The sequence below is a fragment of the Pectinophora gossypiella genome, chromosome Z (assembly GCF_024362695.1).
Source record: "Pectinophora gossypiella chromosome Z, ilPecGoss1.1, whole genome shotgun sequence".
NCBI lineage: Eukaryota > Metazoa > Arthropoda > Insecta > Lepidoptera > Gelechiidae > Pectinophora > Pectinophora gossypiella.
This window is the reverse complement of record NC_065433.1, coordinates 17830296-17845590: the sequence shown is the minus strand read 5'-3', so window position 1 is coordinate 17845590 and position 15295 is coordinate 17830296. Positions and strand designations below refer to the sequence as shown.

General features: G+C 36.6%; 2 protein-coding genes across 2 annotated transcripts; one reads left to right on the top strand and one right to left on the bottom strand.

The window, feature by feature from the left end:
* The first annotated feature begins 177 nt into the window (after nucleotides 1–177).
* Nucleotides 178–5445, top strand: LOC126380485 (protein jagunal). Its single transcript, XM_050029927.1, has 4 exons — nucleotides 178–420; nucleotides 2054–2195; nucleotides 3340–3573; nucleotides 4195–5445. The coding sequence occupies exons 1-4, from the start codon at nucleotides 335–337 to the stop codon at nucleotides 4324–4326; spliced, it is 594 nt and encodes a 197-aa protein (XP_049885884.1). The 5' UTR covers nucleotides 178–334; the 3' UTR covers nucleotides 4327–5445.
* Nucleotides 5446–5633: 188 nt separating this feature from the next.
* Nucleotides 5634–13758, bottom strand: LOC126380480 (homeobox protein Hox-C6a-like). The gene is made up of 3 exons (XM_050029923.1): nucleotides 13117–13758; nucleotides 7842–8017; nucleotides 5634–5910 (listed from the first exon to the last, which is right to left on the bottom strand). The coding sequence occupies exons 1-3, from the start codon at nucleotides 13622–13624 to the stop codon at nucleotides 5782–5784; spliced, it is 813 nt and encodes a 270-aa protein (XP_049885880.1). The 5' UTR covers nucleotides 13625–13758; the 3' UTR covers nucleotides 5634–5781.
* Between the last annotated feature and the right edge of the window lie 1537 nt (nucleotides 13759–15295).

Sequence of the window (15295 nt, the reverse complement as noted above, 5' to 3'; positions counted from 1 at the left end):
AATTTCGGAAAATTTCACAATGAAATTTACAGCGTGCTGGAAACTGTACATCCATGATAAAAGATTTAATATCAAACATTAATATCATATTTAAATACGTTAAACGAAACGTAATCGAAACGTTGGCATTTTGGTTGGCATCTTGTCACTCGACGTCATCTGCCATCTGCCAATCCACTTGCACTCTTTCGTACGTTTGGCATGTGGAGTTACCGTGATGGTTTGATGAAAAATATAACGAATTGAATAGAAATCACAAATAATGTCATTTGAGTGACTACCTATAATATAAAATAGTTTTATTATTCTTTGGTCGAAAGGCTTAAGTTAAAAAATGTCTTCGCGAGGAGTTATGGTAACGGGGACGAATGGAGCCGACTTTGAGCACAGGGAGAAAATAGCAGCTCAATATCAAATAAGGTGAGTTCTTAGAATTATACGCTGGTTTTGTTATGAAATGCATCCAAAGACGTGATAGAGTTCCGGCGGGGTGCTACACTACAGTGGTTTCAGTCCGTACTGTTCCGTCAAATTATTTTTAGACAGAAGCAATCTATAGGAAAAACATTTCGCGCTTTTTGTTTGAATAATGTTGGCACTGTGGTTTTCATTTCACCCTGGATTTTATTAGATCTTCTATTGAGTAATGTATCTGCCAACAATGAACAGTCATCAGAAAAGTCATAAACATAGCCTTATGAGCTTTTGTTTTGGTTAACAAAGTGTTTCAGTAACTGCAGGTTCTCTGGTAAAATGTTGTTTATAATATTAATTTGATCAATAACAAGTATAATACACAACACTAACTTTCAAAAAAGATCTGTAATTTAATTATAATATGTCCTTTACCTATGAAATTGCCATTCTGCAGTACTACCCATTTTAAATCAAAATATTTTTTTGTTTGGCTAAGAATGCTAATTTCAAATTAATTTTATTTTAAAAGCATGGAATTCTTTTTCCATAAGTAGTCAATTGTTTATTGATTAGTGTTATATTTTTATTACATTTCAAACTTTTTCATCATCATGGATATGTTAAAAGTTCCATGTGGTCCATTGGCATCAAATTGGCAAGGTAAAAAAGCAAATATACAAATAGGAGCCTCATGAAGTCAATGATCGCCAGCGCGAAGTATGTGGCGAGACGTAGCTGCACTGCTCAACACACACACAAATGAAGGAATTTTGAACTGCATTGTTACCTGCTATGAAAAATGCATTCTGTTTGATAACTGCAAGCACTTGGTAAGTTGGTTGGATCCTGGTTCAGCACCTAAACAATGCCCTAAATGAAAACTTACCCCTAGGAAAATGGTCTAGCACCGCTGTGATTCATCTTCTTACCAAACAGGGTGAGCGTTACTGCAGACTGTGAAGAATTGAACGCAATGATGGAGAAGCTGACACATCTCCAATCAGCATCGGTCAACTCGTCTCCGCTACTCCTGCATGACAATCCATGATCTCATACTGTACAGCAGACGGTCTCCAAGTTGCTAGAACTGGGGTTGGAAGCTCTCATTCATCCGCCCTACTCACCAGACCTTGCGCCTATAGACTACTACTTTTCCAGAATTTGGATAACTTTTTGCCGGTAAAAAAGTTCAATACCCGAGAGGCAGTACAAAATGCCTTTAAAGAATTTGTTGCCTCCCGTGCAGCTGATTTCTTTAAGAAGGGCATGAATAAACTGACATTGCGTTGGCAAAGATGTATTGATTGCTTCGATTAATACAAATTAAAAAAAAATACATGAAAACAATTTATTTGAATTTTTTCATACCAAATGGCAATTTCATAGGTAAAGACCTAATAATATATATACATATTTTTACATACTATATTTTATATGTAATTAAAGTATGCTAAAATCCTAATTCAGAGGTTTAACATAAATTTTTTATTGTTGCATTTAACTTTATTGTTTCATGACTCTTGGCTCTGTTATCTGATGAATATTAATTTCAGTATAGACAGTGATCACTGTGTAATTTACTCCTACATAATTTAGTTTGGTCTGTTATTTACTTTCTTGCCGATATTGTTTTCAGTGCTCTGAACAAGTCCAGGCTGAAGTACTGCATATTTTTTCATCACATGCTCTTCTTGGTGATGCTTGCGAAGCTCTCTGCTGACATATTGGACAAACTCGACATATTTATCTTGGAAATTGAAGAACTGCAAATTCCACAGGTAACTTATGTATATTATGTAAAATTTTAAATACAAATTAATAAGTGGACCTGGGGGAAAATTTGGTATGCACAATTTACAATGTTATTCAATATATTGGGCGATTCAAAGTAATTAATGCTGATTGTGTAAAAATAAAAATGTTCTGTGATGCTAATATTCTAGAGTATGACGTAAAGGTTGACTTAAACATATGCGTGGCATAGCGAAGTATAAGCAGCTAGTGTATTTGTAATTTTGAGCATAATTTCAAGAATAAATGCTATGCCATAATGGAGTTAAAATGTTACTTTGCTGTGTCTCTGAATACAGGTAATAACAGAAAATAAGCAGAATTGTCACATTTACAGGGAACATTTAGTGTGTTAACACTTTTGCCACGGTTTACAATTCAGTAGGCTGGGACAAAGGACAAAATTTTATTTATTGCTATTTCTGTGTGATGTGTCCCAATGCTAGGCAAAAGCTTCTTCCGTAAAACAATGAAACTAATGGCTCACAAACAGCGAATTTTGCCTTATGCTAACATATTGTGTGTAATATTGACTGTAATTTCCTTATTACTTATTGTTTCTGCCAAGGCGAAATATTATTTATTTTACGATGCATCTATCTATATAAGGCAGTAACTATAACGTTCTTATTCAGTGTTTTGCAATGTTGCTGTTTGTTGATCAGATAATTATGATGGGGTCTGAAGGAATAAGCTGATTTTACTAGAAAATGTATTTAAGCCTGTGCTGATATTGCCGAAGCCTTAAAAGTTTATTTATTTATTTATTAAAGTACATACAACACTACAGTATGGCCTAATGCGCTGTATGACGAAAGTGTCTGTATTTGTATGATGCCTTAGGGATTATGTGTTATTGTGTTCAATAAGTTTTGTTGATACCCTTGAATGCAAGCTGTGAACACAATACTGGTTTGGTACTGTAAAGGTGCCTAAATGGGCTCTTGTATCAAGGTAGCATTTGACCCAACTTTTTTTTGAAGCACCCGTCATGGTCGTTATTTTCTGTAAAAGACGTTTTATTCTAAATTTCCTTCACATTATAGTAACAAGATTAATCACAGTACTGTTACAGCCTCAATGCCAAATACCCTTAACTGTACCTAACTTTTATTTCACTTTATTTTTCAGCCTCTCTGGTGGGAGTACATATGGTGTCTTTCGCTACTTCTCTCCTTCCTTGGACTATCTGCAATTAAACGTAACAATATCCGCTACCTTCGAAGATACATGTACGGGATCACTGCTCTAGGCTTTGGTCCTCTTCTGTACTGCGTTCTCTACTACTGCGGTGATGTCTGGAGGTACCTGTCGAAGGACGAAGAAGAAGACGACAGTTCTGAAGTTGAGATTGAATTGTGGCAGGTTTGTGTCCAGTGTTATTTTACACGGTTAATGCTTTCCCAGTACTGATGATAAATCCTTCATCTTAATGTAGATAGCTTACTTAGTATGAAAGATTTATCATCGGAGGATCATAGTTAGCGCCTTTACACTTTTACAGTTTACTCAGTTAACTTTAATTTGTTATTTATTTATTTTGTTAAAATGATCCAAGGAAACAACATTATTTTATTTCCTTCTATACTAAAAAAAAACATAGGACTCGTTAAGCTGCTTATTTTCCCTGATAATAATAATCATCAGAGGAATTGTGTCCTGTCCATTTCGATAGATCATTTTAAGGTCGATGGGCTGACCACCTAATCACCATATGGATTGTCATATCCATCTGAAGGCAAGTTGTCTTCTGATTACTTGTGGCTCTGTGTATGTATGTAATTTCCCCCAGCAGGCTGCGTATTACTAAGCTACACAGGCTGTTTAATGTTTATGTAGGTATATTTTCATCAATTTATTGTGGCTTAATACGTCAGACATGGCTGTATGGGCATAGTTCCCTTTGCCTTACCCTTCGGGGAAAACTAAAACAAAAAAAATAAAATATTGTGGCTTTTCTCACAATTGGTATAATGTTATTTCTAGGGTTACCCTTATGGCCTGCTGTGGTACGCGTACGTGCTGCTAGCGTCGCAAGTACACTTCTTCCAACTTTACTTCTCGTACAACCTGCTCAAGGCGTGGCGGGCACGGGGCGCGCTCAGGAAAGCCGAATAAACGTAACTCGATGGTTCTACCTTATTTATTAGATTCCACATTCGACAGCTATACGTATCAATTTCTCAAATGACACAAAATGTTCACATGCCTTAGCGAATCTAGTAATAATGTCATCATAATAAAATCGACTATTCACACGTATGAAGTGCACAGGGTTTTTTACACATGATTAAATGACATCACTCATTATGAATCTGGTGAATGGGGAATGTGACGAATAAGGAGTACGGTGTACTATTCATAATTGTTAATTTTGGTTTGACAATGGTTTCTTTTCTCTGTTAAAATTGTATTCTAATTAATTCATACGTGGACAGCCGGGATCGAGATACATTTAATTTTGTCACTGCCACTTTGTATGTATGGTCGACGAGTATAAAATCGAAATGTTGCAATAGCTCGGAACCTATTCGTACTTTTATTATTGAACGGTATTGCAGATGCACTAAAGTACATTCAGTGTAAGATACATTCACTAATAACTGCCAGTTTAAGCAATTGTCAAATAAAAGGAAGTATATCCATCAAATATATAACTTAAATTTGGTTTACTTGAAAAGACATTCAAGTTTAACACTTGATTCCATATCAACTGTGGAGTTTAAACTTGTTTACTTAGTTTATCAATATTTATGCGTTTATGTCAATTGAACAGCTCTCTTAGGTTTTCAATTATACTTATCGTTTTTAAAATCTGTAATTTGTCTTGATGTCTTTTTATAAAAACATATTTTAGAATATCTATAAATGTGATAGCAGTAGGTGTCTAAGCACAAATGCCATTTTAATCAATCAAATGTGGTTAATTTTTACAAGACAAACCATTTTGTTGTCAAAAATATTTATCGAAATGTCTGAGACCCCAGAGGTAAATGTTAATGACATTTTAAATAATTTTAACGAAGTTTTATATACACGTATGCCTAAGCGAGTTGAATCATACAGGTGTCATAATATCATATGTTCAAATGCGGGCGTATTATGGCAAATATAATATTGTAAATAAATTAAATTATTATCTTCTATTGTCCAGTTTAAGGGTGTTAAGAGTTTGTTTTGTTTGAAGTTGTCCCTAAAGCACTTGTTTTATATTAATAAAATATTTTTAAAATATTTCATGGGAGTATTAATCAAATATTGAAAGAAAGCGTTCGTTTTTTTAAGCAATCTGAGTTATTGTAAATACTCCGGAATCGAGCTGTTATTTGATTGACAAACTGCCTTTTCGATTGCGGTTTGTTTACGTAAATATTTGTGCATCATATTTATAGTCCGCACAACTATATTATGAATACAAAACACAATTTAATCTGTTACGGAAATATGTTAATGTGGGATTTGTAATTAATGATTCTGAAATAATAGGGTGCCTATTTAAAGAGCGTTTACTGGATACAATGTTTTGCTATCTACGTATCATGTAGGGAGAGTCATGTTGGTTGATCTTGGCGGTCATTCGTCGTCGGCAATCTGGACATCATCATCGGACCCTTCGTCAGCGGTTGGCGGGCTGCCAGGGTCCGCGGAGTCCGGAGTCGTGCGGCGCCATTTTGCGCGGCGATTTTGGAACCATGTCTTTACCTGAAAACAAAAGTTGACATTTTAAAATAGCCCATATATACGCCCCACTACTCGGCATAGGCCTACCCTTAATCAACCGGAGGGAAATATTTTTTTTTTGGGAAATATGTTATACATTCTATTTTAATATGTTTTAATAATAAAGATCGCGTCTCGGGTTTCTGAGGAGAACCAAACAGACCACATCGCTACAGCATGAATGTACCTTATAGTACAGTACCGTTGTCAATCTATCTGGCTGAAATCACTCTTTCGAGACTTCGCGTCTCTGTATGTTATCATTATCAAGTTCAAATAATACTAACATAAGTTTTGTATAAAGATAGGCATACCTAAACAAGTAGTCAACTAACAAAATTATGCGAAGGAAAAACGGTAGGGGAAGTTAAATTCTCGGGATACTCTGAGGTAAAATTATCACCAAGCATCTTAAATGGATAAATTAAGAGTCAAAATAATTGATTGTGTCCACTAACATGATGGACTAATGTTATGGGCGATAGGCTGATCCCTTATCACCATAAGGTTTATCCTATCCAGCTTACGACATCGTATCAACAGTGGCTGCAAGTTGTTTTTGATTACTTGTGGCTCTGCCCACCCCATTAGGGATTACGGGCGTGAGTTTATGTATGTATATAAGAGTCAAAATATTTTTGTAGAACTTGTGTTTTGATCATAATATCTTGCTTACATTGTTATTGTTACAAAGCATTACTTCATTCACACGTATACCGACTCCAATGGATTCCACTACCATCCCCTTAATTTAATTACCGTATTACCGGCGTCTAGGAGATCGCTCAATAAGCTCTCCGGTTGATTAATAACGACCGTGGTTTAGTAACAGCGTTTGGCCCTCGATCTGGAGCCTCCGGGTTCGAATCCCGGTGGAGATAAATCACAAAAATCATTATGTGATCAAATCAATTTATTTGCGAGAACACATAAAAAACAAAATGGTGGTAAAATAATTCAAATAAAAATGTTGAGGAGCTCGGTGGCGCAGCGGTAAACGCGCTCGGTCTGCGATTGTTGACGTAAAGCAACTTTCGCAGAGGCCGGTCATAGGATGGGTGACCACAAAAAAAAAAAAAGTTTTCATCTCGAGCTCCTCCGTGCTTCGGAAGGCACGTTAAGCCGTTGGTCCCGGCTGCATTAGCAGTCGTTAATAACCACCAATCCGCACTGGGCCCGCGTGGTGGTTTAAGGCCCGATCTCCCTATCCATCCATAGGGAAGGCCCGTGCCCCAGCAGTGGGGACGTTAATGGGCTGGTGATGATGATCTGTTCGGCCTGCATGCAGGCGTACAGATATACATAAAAAAAAAGAAGTTGAAGATCCAAAGGTTAGGGTATATTTTCTCAAAAATTCGTGATTAATGTCTGTTCGGAGACCGCGTAACTTACATCGTAGTGTCCCTGGATCAAATCCCTGCTCGGGCACTAAACCACTGAATTCGATTTTATGACTTTATTATCATAGATAATTTTATCATGTTATTTCCAGGATTTGTGCCTGTTAATGGTGAGGGGCTCGCTCCCTATTACATTGGACTTAAACATAGCTAAAAGTTGGCTACAAACTAATCGTCCACATATTTTTGAACACGTAGGTTGTACCGATGTTTTTGGTCCCTTAGAGTGTTACTAACTATACGGCCACCGTGACCGTCCCTAATTATTGGATATTCTGGATGTTGCTAACTATATGTATACCTTGACTGTTACTATTTGCTTCTGACTGTACTATACAGCTCTGCACCTTCGGAGGTACAGGCGTGATGGTGTCATGTTGTTAGTTTGGTTAGGATATTGCAGGTTGACCACCCGGTTTTCCGACAAGAAGATAATCCATGCTTCGGAACGCACGTTAAGCTGTTGGTCTCGCAAGCCACACAAGAGAAGAATAGGTTGGTTGTGTGATTTACCTGTCTATCACTGAGCCTGAGACTTGCAGCTAGTGCCCGTCGTTCGTCAGGGCTGAGATATTTGCTGGCGCTGAATCGGCGCTCCAGAGCACCCGTCTGTGCCGCGCTGAACCGCACCTGGCCCCCTTTCCGCCGACCACCCATACCCCACCACTGGTTACAACATCCTGGCGACACTGAAAGGCAAGCAAGCTTCATCAGTCCTGGAATACACCCCGGTCACTCCGTACAAAAATCTCGCTCTTACACAGACACTACATAGATGAAGTTCCGAACACGTGCATTAGGCTAGTTTCCAACTACTCGAATCGTTTACTTATTACTAAACGTCAAACCACGAATATACTAGGTATGCAATTTGTATAAAAAAGCAACATGTGACGTCATAGAAAACCGTGACAAAATGTCGCACTTATTGTTCAATTTTTCTTTATTAAAATTCATAAATAAGTTGAATAGAAAAAAGAAAGTGTTTTTATCACCTTTAGATCTGTCTTTATTTAGTTTTTTTTTTGACCTAGGAAACTAGGCAATTGTTTGCGAGACCTTGTGTAACTTACGTTTTGGTAACACAAGCGGTTTCGAAAAATTGGGAATAAGTTAGGGTAGCTCTGGTCGGTGGGGGGCGGAGAAAGTCCCTAATGGTGCTAATTCCTGTAAATACCATCTAATTTTATTTTAAGTTATATCTGTCCTTTTCTTATCCGCCGAAAAGGAAAGGGACGGGTAATCGACAAGCATAAAATTTATGGAACACACGTCAATTTTAAGCACAAATCTAAACCAACCGTCTAAAAATTTTACGTCAGTAACCCGACACATTAATTTACTCATTCTTCCTAAAATTAAGAGCTGTGAATCATCCGTCCCTTTCCTTTTCGACGGATACGAAAATGACGGATATAACCTAAAATAAAATTAGGCGGTGTCTGCAGGAATCGGGGCCATTATAGTATTATTATTTATTCTATGACTGCACACGCCTCACTATTACCTAGTACAGAAGTCAAGTGAAACGGGTACTCCGAAGCACGAGTAAAGCTTGAGGGCCTACAAAACATAACACAAACGAAGATTAGTGAATGAAAATGTATGTAATTGGGTAATTTCCTAGCTCCAAGATAAATTATGAAATTTTGATTACTAAATAAAGACAAAAAGAAAGGTGGCAAAAAACGTTTTCTTTTTTCTATTTAACTTATGAATTTTTATAAAGAGAAATTTTATAATAAGTGCGACATTTTGGCACGTTTTCCTACGACGTCACAGGTTGATTTTTCATACAAATTCCATAGTAATTTCAGGTTTTGACGTTTAGTAAAAAGTGACTGATTTGACTAGTTAGAAACTACCCTACTGACGTAAGCTAAGTAAGAGTTACGTGTTTCGCTTCAATATGTATAACAATCCCTTATATTTTCATTCGCTTAACTCCTTTTTGTTGGCTACGCATTGCGTTAAAGCCGACTGCATCTTCGACCCTGTGGTCAAGACAACTTCAACCGAATCTTGCACCCCACAGGAGCGGTAGCCGCAATCAGACATGTAAGTACCTACTCTTAATATTATTATTTATAATTACTTATTTTATTCAGCTAAGTAATATAAACTACGTGAAAATAATGGATAAAATTATATTTCCGTCGCAAAAGTATAGAATTGAAAATAATTTAAAAAACACCAAAAATATCATTAATTTTGCGACGGAAAATTCCACTTGATATTAACTCAGAATCATGGTCTGAATCATCCCCCTTAATATTCCTTACTAACACCCTGTATTTTAGTACACGCACTGTCTTTTTAATGTAAAAATATTACTCCCTAAATAGGTATGACTAATGTAAAACAGTGCACCTTCATATAAAATATCAGACAGATACCTAATTTTAAAAATTACCTGTGTATTTAATCCTTATCAAAATAGATCGTTTATTCAACCCAACTGCCTATGCGTTGACATAAAAATGTTTTCTAGGTCATACTAGGTAGGTATATTGTTGTGTACTTATTTATTTTTAGACGCTTCATGGACTAGTTCAAACATTTCTTTGTGTAATTATTTACCCAAGGTAAATTGTATTAACTCCTTTGTGACCATAAGTGAAGGCAGATAATACAGTACCTATATTACACACATAAACACTCCCGTAATCTTCAATGAGGGATATTTTCAGGCTACGTTCCTCAAAAATAATATATATGGCGCAGTTCAGAATTAACGTGATAACTGCCTATTTTCTCAATGGTCAGGGTACTATTATTCAAAAATATAATTTAATGGCAGAGAATAAAAATAATTGTTGCTTGATTGGCTTCTGTACTACCTTAAGTGTGTTATACTGATACATGTGTTATTTTAAGCTGTATGTTTTCCTTAAATAAAAAAAAATAAAATAAAATAAATAAAATATTTGTATTATAATACTACCTAAATTGCTTCTCTTTATTTTGATCAGAATATTTTTTTTTGACGTGACTTTTTGTAGATTTGCCGCAGATGGCATTAACCACTTGGCCGGACAAATGGGGAGCGCTGAAGGCTCTCACCCGGATCAGAATAATAATGGGTGGAAGAGTGTATATAATATGATAAAAGATGCGTATGTCCGTTATCCATGATATTAGAAGGTTAAACAAAGGCTCAGCGCCATCTGGTCAGTGTATATTTTTTGGTGCATAACGCCTGGCAAATCCCTCATTGCAGAGCCACAACACCAATAATCAGAGGCACATCATAGTGGTTGCAAAGCTCTACCGTTTGGTGATTGATAACTCCAACATCGTCATCACGTGAGAAATTATAATGCGGATAGACCACAACAATGGTGCTAATTCCTGTAAACACCATCTAATTTTATTTTAAGTTATATCTGTCACTTTCTTATCCGCCGAAAAGGAAAGGGACGGGTAATCGACAAGCATAAAATTTATGGAACACACGTCAATTTTAAGCACAAATCTAAAACAACCGTCTAAAAATTCGCCCGGGTTATTCATTTATTTACTCATTCTTCCTAAAATTAAGAGCTGTCAATCATCCGTCCCTTTCCTTTTCGGCGGATAAGAAAATGACAGGTATAACTTAAAGTAAAATTAAGAGATGTCTGCAGGAATCGGGCCCAATGTTGCAGATTAACTAAAACTACGAGTGTCCCTATCATATTAATGTAATAATTACTTAATTTATTGTCTTGATTCTATCGATTACTGTCTTAATACCGTGGATTATCACTAGTATTATTAATATAGATAACGTAAAAATGAGTCGAGTACTGAAATGGATAATCGTTATAATCGCACAATTATTGTATGAGCTATAGGTATATGTTTAATCGGACAGGCGGTATCGATAGTGGAAGGTCCCACTCCTTGTTCCTTTACTTGTAGATAGGCAATATCCTATTTTGTTACTCCAATATTTTAACTATTAAAGATAAAAAGATAAGCTTTTCTATACGCCTTGTAGATTATCTACGTATCTTTTTAGATTTTAAAAAGTACATAATGAATAAAGGAAATAAAAAATAACATATTTGTATATTTATTATTTAGAGGATGAATTTCAGGGCGCGGGAAGTCAATATTATTCGCGTAAAAATTATAATGAAGTAATTCCTACCTGCTATCCGGGTGGGAAATAGTCTTGAGATATGTATCATTAGACAAATTTTAAAGTCGGTTTAATAATTTTACATTCCTTTTTTCGGATGTCGCTTAAGTATGTGTACGGATTAAAAGTAGGTTTCAATTCGCCCAACAGCGTGACATTTCATGAAAAAGTCGCAATAGCAATTACCTGATAACGAGTAGGTACATCAAATACCTACGCCATACGTAAGGTCAATGTGGGGAAGACCGGCATACTGTTCTAAAATTTGATTTTGACTAAGTTTATTGAAGAAGATATCATTTGTAGATCAAATTATATGATCGGGTATGATAGATAATTTACTTGGCTATGTTTATAAGTCTAAATATAAGAGAAAGCGCCGTAATCTTTTGATATACAATGGTTTTTTTAAAACATGCCAAGTAGACGGTCTTCCAATGCAGTGTGAGGCAAGTCCGTCCACAAAAGAAAAAACGCATTATTAGTAAGAAATCGTAGGCCTAGACGTATGAAAATACTTTCAGGCGGTGAACCAGCAATGCCATTCTGATACGTACTTTACCGATTTATGAATAAGGCTTTCATTACACAGATAAATGATTATTTTGTAAAACAAGGCAAGACCGGCATATCTTTGGTGACAGTGGTTGTAAACATTTCGTCATATTGTATACCCGACTGCGGTGAAGCAAAGAGAGGGTTATGCGCTATGTATGTATGTATGTGTGTATACACGTTTGTTCCCTCCCAACCCCTGAAGCACTTATCAGAGTTAAACAAATGAGGTGTCACTAAAAAGCGTCTTGATTGTCTGGTGGTAGACTATGTGACGTACACATATTACTTAATATTAGGTATAAGTCAGTAAGATTTATAATGTGAACACACACAAACACAAAATATTAACAGAATGGGACACAAAATGTTATCTCACTAGTCTTGCATAAAATACGCTCTACTGTAATAGTTGACAATGTCTGGATTGAGGCAAGATCGGCATATGACGGACTTCCCTCTCTTAATGTAGACGGTCTTCCCAACTATTATATTTTCTAATTTAAAATTTATATATATATACTATAATATATTAATGGATCAATAAATAACCTAAGTGATCAGAGAAACTTCTGAAAATCCTCCGATTTGCCATTTGTTTTGATCAAAAATCCGCCACTGGCTACTGCATTCTGAAGCGCGAAATGGTAAAAAAAATTGCAGGACCGATATTGTCCAAACTAATCATACTAGCGCCGTCTACGGTTTTTAGTTCGGACTGGCTCTTTAGGGACTGTTTTATAGACAGAGACGTAAGGCGCTAGTTATTCAAATTTAGAAGTTATTTGCAATATACGGTCTTTTAGCCCAGACGGTCTTCCCCACATTGACCTTATACAAAATTATTTTAAATGCCATCTATTCAAACTATAACGATAAGATAACTAGGAGATTGGTGATCAACACGATTTTATTGTTTTATTGGACTATTTGACTTATCAACTCATAGCCATTTAAATCCTAAAAAAATAAGTATTTGTTTAGGTATTAGATTAGGTATGTATGTTCGATAACGCGTGTAAGCGGTCTATAGTATGTTTGTCACATTCTATTACAATGTTCACTGTAACATGTTATTGTCGCAGAAAATGTTTGGTTTTTCGTTACCTCTATCCAATCCGTATGCTTGTCGGATGGTAAACGGATGTGGCATGAAGTTGTTGGCAGCAAGCTGGTTCCTCAACATGTGCTCTGTGCCGAGCATGGGGTCGCTGTAGTAGCTGAACGGGTGCCGCGCCTCCACCGCATAGCCCACTGTGTCCTTCATCCGGTACGACGGCCACGGCACGTTGGCTTTCACTGCAGTCGGGTATAACGGATATGTGTTCCTTCGCTGTTCCAGATTGATCTTCATGTTGCTCAACTCGAGTTCCTTCTGCACTTCGCAGACAACGTTGAATTTGACGTGTTTCTCGTCGTTGGCCGGCGACTCTGCGTCGGCGGCTCTCTTATCGACTCGTGCGTCGCCGGCGCGCGCTTCCAGCCGGCCTGGCTCGTTGCATGTCAGCGGCTTCGTCGGCTCCCGGCTCAAGTTCTTATAACCTTTATTTTTCACCGAAACATCTTTCAATATGTCCTCGATCAAGAATGACTTTTTCTGCCGACAAGCACACATGTTGACGATCTGATTAACACTGTCGAATTTATTATCAAAAAATACTAGTGCACATTATCGTTCCAAGCACGGTAATTGATAGCTACTTATTTAATGGACACGTCTAATCTATGTGGCGATTAAGTAGGTATATCCGATAGGTGATGGTTAGCACTTTGGAATATTTTTGTATGAGCATGTTGACAGCTAGCGGATTAGAGTATCACAGATAATGCCATCGATAATACACGCAAAATGTGTAATCTGTTATAAGTCGTTAAAAGCTTGTAATTAGTATGAAAGGGGATTATTGTTTAAAGAATCACTTATTTTTAAACTAACCTTATCAAATATTTTTATTAGAGTTTTATGGATTAGCGAGGAATGTCCGAGGTATACTTTTATAATTTACCTTGTACACTCCACGAAGGTGCTGAAAATCTATAAGGTACGTTATTATTATTATCTACTTAAATCATATCACGCATGTGTTTTGTTTCTGTTCATTTTTATCACGGAATAGAAGAAAGAGGATGGAAATGCCCTAACCCGCATTTTGTACGAGAACCGCTGTCGCCGGTTCAACCTCGCTCTTTTTTTTCTAGGTACTACTCCTGTAAGTAGATACCTACGAAAGCTTTACCGGCACTGTATATTTTATATGATAGGCTGTAATTTTATCATTACTTTTCGTAAGATACTGAATACAATAGTAATTTATTGATAAATAGCCGATCTTACTAAGGTTTTTAGCTTTTCTGTGATAAAGAGGGATCTCCTTGCATCAATAGTCGATATTAGATTTTTGTCCTAAAGGTTATGCACAAGACGACTTTTTTAATACTATACTATCACGGAGCTCCTTGCGTCGTTAAGTTTGCGGACGAGTGGAGTGCAACGTTGAAGAATGAACTATTTGCTCATACTTTGTATGGCACGCGTTTCGCACTTACTTGGCCCTTTCAACCTCTTTCTTCTAATTAAAACACATAATAACGGGTTCTTACCACGTTTAAAGGACTCCCGATATTTCGACACTGTTGCGAGTGCCATGATCACGGGATGACTGACTAATGTGGTGACAAAACGTGAGGACACAGTGAGTGCGGTTTGTCGTAGTGAGTTTGGTGCGAGTTCAGATGGTTCCGAACATTCCGATATCAAATACATAAACAAGCGGTAAAGAAAGAAGATAGACAGATATGTCTGCCCGTAAAAAATATGGATCTACCTACTCCACTCCAATCTCATCAGTAATCCCGTGATCATGGCACTTGCAACAGTGTCGAAATATCGGGAGTCTCATATCCCTACTTTAAACGCGGTACGAACTCTATTGTACTTATTTAGCAGACGAAATACGTAGCAGACTTCCTACACTACATGTCTCTTGTGGCTGTGACACCATACAAAGAATAAAATTCAATCGCATTTATTACTAATGTCATTATTATAGTTACTCTATTAGGAACATGGTTTGCATAACGTGTTGCTTCGTAAGTAAATAATGAGTAACTTTCTTGGCTACGTCCCCCAAAAATAATATAGATAACGCTGCCCAGATTTAACGTGATAAATTACCTATGTTCTCATTAGTACCTAGGTACATAATTATTCTAAAATATGATGTACCTAATGGCAGAATAAAAATAATTGTTGCTTGATATTTGTATAAGATCATGTATATAATTA